This window comes from Dipodomys ordii, unplaced genomic scaffold, assembly GCF_000151885.1.
Source record: "Dipodomys ordii isolate 6190 unplaced genomic scaffold, Dord_2.0 Scaffold102, whole genome shotgun sequence".
Classification (NCBI taxonomy): Eukaryota; Metazoa; Chordata; class Mammalia; order Rodentia; family Heteromyidae; genus Dipodomys; species Dipodomys ordii.
In genome coordinates this window covers 2,361,585-2,367,670 of record NW_012267318.1, presented here as the reverse complement: position 1 = coordinate 2,367,670, position 6,086 = coordinate 2,361,585, and the positions used below count along the sequence as shown (strand labels likewise).

At 44.0% G+C, this 6,086-nt stretch overlaps 1 protein-coding gene across 1 annotated transcript in view; it reads right to left on the bottom strand.

Moving 5' to 3' along the window:
* The window catches only part of Pomp (proteasome maturation protein), a 15,869-nt gene extending 13,071 nt beyond the window's left edge, over nucleotides 1-2,798 (bottom strand). The window contains exons 1-3 of the mRNA XM_013027263.1: nucleotides 2,752-2,798; nucleotides 1,805-1,820; nucleotides 1,346-1,349 (exon numbers count right to left, since the gene is read on the bottom strand). Of these exons, the coding sequence (XP_012882717.1) occupies nucleotides 1,346-1,349; nucleotides 1,805-1,820; nucleotides 2,752-2,798 (67 nt within the window). The remainder of the gene's footprint in view (nucleotides 1-1,345; nucleotides 1,350-1,804; nucleotides 1,821-2,751) is intronic.
* Between the last annotated feature and the right edge of the window lie 3,288 nt (nucleotides 2,799-6,086).

Sequence of the window (6,086 nt, the reverse complement as noted above, 5' to 3'; positions counted from 1 at the left end):
GGTAGGGGGGAGGGGACAGGGGAGGTAGGGGAGAGGACAGGGGAGGTAAGGGGAGGTAAGGGGAGGGGAGAGGCGACGCCAGGTCGACGACGCGGGGGATCCTACGGAAACAAGACCGAACTACAGGAACGTGACTTCGGTCGAGGGTGGGCGACGCGGCCTTTCAAACCAAGGTGGCCGCCACCCCACCAGTCGTTCCCGTGCCCAGCTCCCCGGGGGCCCGGACCCGCCGGGGGCCGTGGGGACACCGACCGACCGGGCACGCAGGCTCACACGCCGGCCGCGGGGAGGAGGGCGGAACGGCGCAGGCCCACGGGCCGCCCCGACCCCGTGACGCGACACATCACGGCGTGCTGGGACGGCTCATCCCCGCCACGGACGCCAGCCGCGGTCGGGCTGGGAGGCGGCAGCGTGCGCCTGCTGGGCCCCGGGGTCGGGCCCGGCCGAGCCCCGCCGCTCACTCACCATCTTCGCGTCGCTCTGGGAACAAGATCCCCAGCAGGTTACCGTCAGCCGGACCGCCGCTCACTTCCGTTTCCGGGGGCCGTTCCACCCCCCACCCCCACCCCGCCACATCCGCCGGAAGTGCGTCCGTCCGGGCGAGGAAGGAAGGAGGGCGCGGGTCTCCGTGAGGGATCCTTGCGGGGCCGGGGCTCCCACGCCTGAGGTAACCCCGAGGGACCGAGGATGCCGGGAGGGTGTGAGCCGAGCGGGGGCGGGCTCGAGGCCGGGCCGGACCGGACCGGACCGGGCCGGACGGAAGACGCGGACGCCAGGATTGCCATAAACAACTACTGTCTGCACTGTGCTCAGGACTTGCCCCGTCCTGGTCGTACGGAGACCGTCCGAACCCCACGGCTCTCCCAAGTAGACGCTGCATTTTCAGCCGGTCAGTGTTCAGCCAGCCAGGCTGCACTAGAACACAAGACTTCGGGTCGTTTATTTGTATTTTTAAAACCACGTGGCCAAGGCTTGTTCAGAAACCCGTGTCAAGGCTAAGAAGAAGTCCAGGTTGGCTCAGTCTCTGTGCTAGAGAAGGAGTTGGGGACGAAAGCGATGGCAGGATGAGGACTGACAGCACAACGTGAGCAGTGACTGACATATATTATAGACACATATATTATAGACACCCTTCTAAATGGTTTACAGGCACTACCAGACAGTAATGGTAACTTAGCCTGCCCAGTCACCTGGTTTGAGTCCATAAACCCCACGTGGTTATAATTCTTCACTGAATCCTTTCCCCTATAGAATGGGATTAAAAATAGCCTTATGCTCTACTGCCATATGATGAAGATGACTTATAAATGATCAGGCTGATATTCAAAAGATAAGAGCTGACTAGTTTTGTTGTAGGGTATATAGCCTGTAAAAATCAGCTGAGAAGGGTGTATGTGGCTAAGGTTGAGAAAGTAAGATTAAAAAAAAGTAATATGAGACAGGGTAGATGTAGGATCAAGTTTTTTATGCAGACCTTTGTAGGCCAGGTTAAGGGGTTTTTGTTGTTTTGTCTTTTAAATGCCATTGGTGGCTCAGGCCTGTAATCCTAGTTCCTCTGGTAGCTGAGATCTGGAGGGCTGGAAGTTTGAAGTAAGCCCAGGAAGGCAGGTTTGTGACACTCCTGCAAAAAATCAGAACTGGAGGGGAGCTGAAGTTGTAGAGCACCAGTCAAGAGCAAGAGTTTGAAATCCCCAGTTCTAAGCCCCAGTCCAGACACGCGCAAACACACACACACACAGCATTGAAGGATTTTAGGAAGGAGATGATAAGGTCATATGTTACTGGGTCTGTTATGGTCATACAGTTTCTGAAATTCAGAGGTAATCCACATGCTATAAGTATTCTGCTCTGCTGTCCTTAATGTGTCTGGTCTTTCAGTATATCATGTTTACCTTAAGATTAGAGCTGAGTGTGTCATTCACATTCCTTTCCTTTTAATAAATTCCATCATGGAATTTATTAAAAGGAAAGGAATGTGAATGACCCTATATAGTATGTCGAAGCACTTTTTCCTTACTTGCAATGGACCAATATTTTACCCAAAAACACTTATTCTAGTGCTAACATGAAGGATAGCCTTCATAGAGAGAATGTAGGAACTAAGATGTCATTTACACTACTGTAATACTGCAAGCCATAGATGATAAAGATAGAGATTAAAGTTGTATAGAAAAGCTCCAGAAGCAAAAAAAAAAAATGAGAATTCACCTAAGCAATACTAGAATTCAGATGACAGCCACTCAAAAGAGTCAGTTGCTCATTCCTGTAATCCCAGCTACTCAGGAGGCTGGAATCTGAGGATCACAGTTCAAAGTCAGTCCAACCAAGAAAGTGTGAAATTATCTTCAGCTAACCAGTAGAAAAGCCAAAAGTGTATCTGTGGTTCAAGTAGTAGAGTGCTAAGCCTTCAGGGACAGTGCCTAGGCCCTGAGTTCAAGCCCCAGGACTGGCACACACAAAAAAGAAAAAGCCAGTGATAAGGGATTCTGCTGTAGGGCAAGAAAGTATTGAAAGACTGGATGTAGCTCAAAAAGGATAGAAAATAGATTCAAACTAACTAAAAGGATAATGAAGTCCTGGAAAATAGACCTTTGTTGACTAGGTGAAGGTAGTTGTCTTAGTGCAGCAAAGAGAAAAGCCACATTATTGTGAGCACACATCCACATTTTTATCCTATTTTAAAACGATTTGTTACTTTAATCCAGGGCCTTTTTTGTACACTAAGAAGCTCAAAATTAAATTAGAAACTAGGATGACTTGATATGTTTGCCTAAGCCACATGTTGTATAGTATAACATGGAGAAGATAGTATTGGTAATATTCTACCACCTGCTACATATCAGGCCCTGTGTTTAGTTCTTCACATACTTTGTTTCAATCCTTAAGTACCTTCTGAGATAGGTACTATTGCTATACTTCACTAAAGAAACAGACTTGTTCAGTGAAAGGGAAGTCTTATTCTGTTTTACTTTTGCCTTCCTTGACTTTACTGTGAAGCCATTCTGATAACCTGTTTAGGCCATCTGAGGATAAGTTTAGCTTTGATCATAGCATCTGGCAAGAATGGCCTTCCCCCTCTAAATTCCCTTAGCTCTAGCCCTTTCCTCATTTGTTACCTTTGGCTGTTTCCTATTTGAGTTATATTCCTATCATTCATCTTGTCAGCTGATTTGGTTCTTTTGGCTTAAAATTCAGTCTTCTCTGAAGACCTGGATTGCATTTACCCTTTGCTCTTTTTTGTTCCTTGTGTGAGCTCAGAGTTGGGCAACCTCACTACCATAGTCTGCTAGGTCAGGCCTTTCCTATAACACGGCGTTTACTTTTGGCAGGCACTCAGAAATGCTTTAAAATCTGATTGTCAGGGAATATCTCTTTGGAGCCAAGGAGGATATAAAATCAAGATAAAGAAATGACCAATGATGCCAAATTATCATGATTGTGGGAAATCAATGGAGTTTGGCAAATAGGGTGTCATTTGAATGGTCTAAATAAAATGATGGAAGCAAAACCTGACAGCTAGTGGTAAAGAATTACAGGAGCTCCCCTACTTGGGGATGCTATCCAAGATCCCTGGTGGATGCCTGAAACCACAGTACCAAGTCCTATGTATGCTATATTGTTCGCATTCTGAAATACCTCTAATAACGTTTAATTTGTAAATTAGATCTTATAAGTAAGAAATTACTGTCATAAAATGAGCAATTGTAACAATATACATTAATAAAAGTTGCATGAATGTGGTCTCTGAGAATACTGCACTGTAGCTCTCGCAACTTCAGCCTATGTTTGTTTTGTTTTCCTTTCCTCATTAAGTTGAGAACTTTCAGCTTTTCAGTTGAAACACTTTAAGCTGCTTCTTGGCATATTCAAGTTGCCATCATTATTCTTCTTGTGTCTTAGGCCACTATTAAATAACACATGGGTTATGTGAACACAGCACCAAGACTAGAGATCCACTAAGTGAGGTGGCTGCGACATGACTAGTGGGTGGGTAACTATAATGCTGGACAAAGGGATGGTTCATGACCTCGGTGGGATGGAAAGGAAAGGCCTGAGATTTTATCATACTATTCAGAATGACAACTACTTATTTAAAACACATGAAGTGTGTATTTCTAGAAGTTTTTTTTTTTCATTGAATATATTTGGACCATGGTCGAATGAGGGTAATTGAAACCATGGGAAACAAAACTAGATAAAGGAGGATTGCTGTGCTATTTTAGAAATAAGAACATGGAGGCAGTGAAAAATTTTAGCTGATTCTCGGGAAGTTGTCAGTTTCCAAAAGAAACAAGATTTGGGTTTGAAACAAAGATTTTTTTTCTCTTTCCACATGGTGGGAGACACCAAAGTTTATTAGCCATTAGAAAGAGTCAGTGACAAACAGCAAGAAAGTAGCCAGAAGGAATGATTAAAATGATGATTTGGATGTCGGAGCAAATGTTAGGGTGGCTCAGGTGGGTAAACTTAGCTACTAAAAGAGGTGGAAAATGGAAGAATCACCTTTGAGGCTAGCCCTGGCAAAAAAGTTCGCAAAGATTCCATCTCAACAAGAAAAGTTGGGTGTGTTGGTATGTACCTGTCATCCTAATGACTTAGGAAGCATAAAGTAGGAAGATCACAATCCAGACTGGCCCTGGTCAAAAACAAAAAACAAACAAAAAAAAACAAACATGAAACCCTATCTGAAAAAATTAAGCAAAAGAGCAAGGAGTGTGGCTCAAGAAGTTGATCATCTATCTAATCAACCTAGCAAGTGTAGGGCCCTGAGTTCAAACTCTTTTACTGAAGAAGAAAAAAATAGGAATGGTGGTGGCTTTACAAGAAAAGTTGCAATCAGAAAGAATGACATTGTCCCATTTGTTAGGAAATGGAAAAACTTGGAAAAAATTATATTAAGTGAAGTAAGCCAGGCCCAAAGAAACATAGGTCCTATGGTTTCCCTTATTTGCAATATCTAGTATATGTATGAGTCAAGTGGAAAAGATCAGATAATGTGATATTAGGAAAATGAACCCTTAGATATGTATTTTAAGGTTTTTTTTCTTTCATTTGTTTCTAACGCATGTATAAGATTACCTCTTTATTGCTTTGTATGTCCCTCCCCCACAGTATAACCCCTGCTTTCACTATATTTGATGTCAGTATAACTTGTGGAGGAGATGGGGAAAAACAAGTCGTTTAAGGATACAGGTGGACCTGTTACAACAATGAGAAGTACAAGTTGTCATGTCGAAAACGAGCTTTACAACGTTGGTGGGGAGGGGGGAGGCGGGAAGGATTGGATGGGGGGGGGAGGCTGGGAAGGGTAAACAAAGGAGGAGGCAGCAATGCTTGATAAGAAATGTACGCATTATCCTGCCCATGTAATTGTAACCCCTCTGTACAGTGTGTTCACAAAAAAAAATTAAAAAAGAAAAAAAAAAGTTGCAAACTATTGTGTAGGATATACTAGTGGATCAGTAAGCTAATTAAAAGAACTATTCAGAACCATGAGGACATGAGGGTTAGTAACATCCATTAGTGATGGGCCACTGTTGTATGTAACAATTAGCAGCACAAATGGACATCAGGCAGAATAAGCAGTAGGATTCTAGATGACCATGTGGAACAAGGGGCAAAGGAAGTGATTAGAAGAGTGTGTACAATGACACCCCTCCCACCACAACTGCTTCCTGTTGTTTGTTCTGATATCCTTTATATTGAAAGTACTTGGACTTGCCTATTTCTCTGGACTGCAGGCTCTCTGAGAGTGGGGACTATAATGTATCTAACTTTTCTTTTTGCCAGGCTTGAACTTAACTTTTTCTGATCATGATTCTACCACTTGAGTCCAGCTTTTTTTTTCTTTCTGGTTAAAAGGACTTCTCTGCCCAGACTAGTTTTGAGCCATGGTTGTCAGTTCTCAGCCTCCTGAGTAGCTCTTCTAACAGGTGTGAACCACCAGTCCCAGGCTTGTATCTAACTTTAGATATTCTGATTGACACAATTCTTGAAGACATATTGTTGAACACTTTCATAGCAAAAGCTGGTAGTGAAGCACAGTGAGGAGCAGTTGAGCACATATAGCCCGTAAGAGCTAAAGA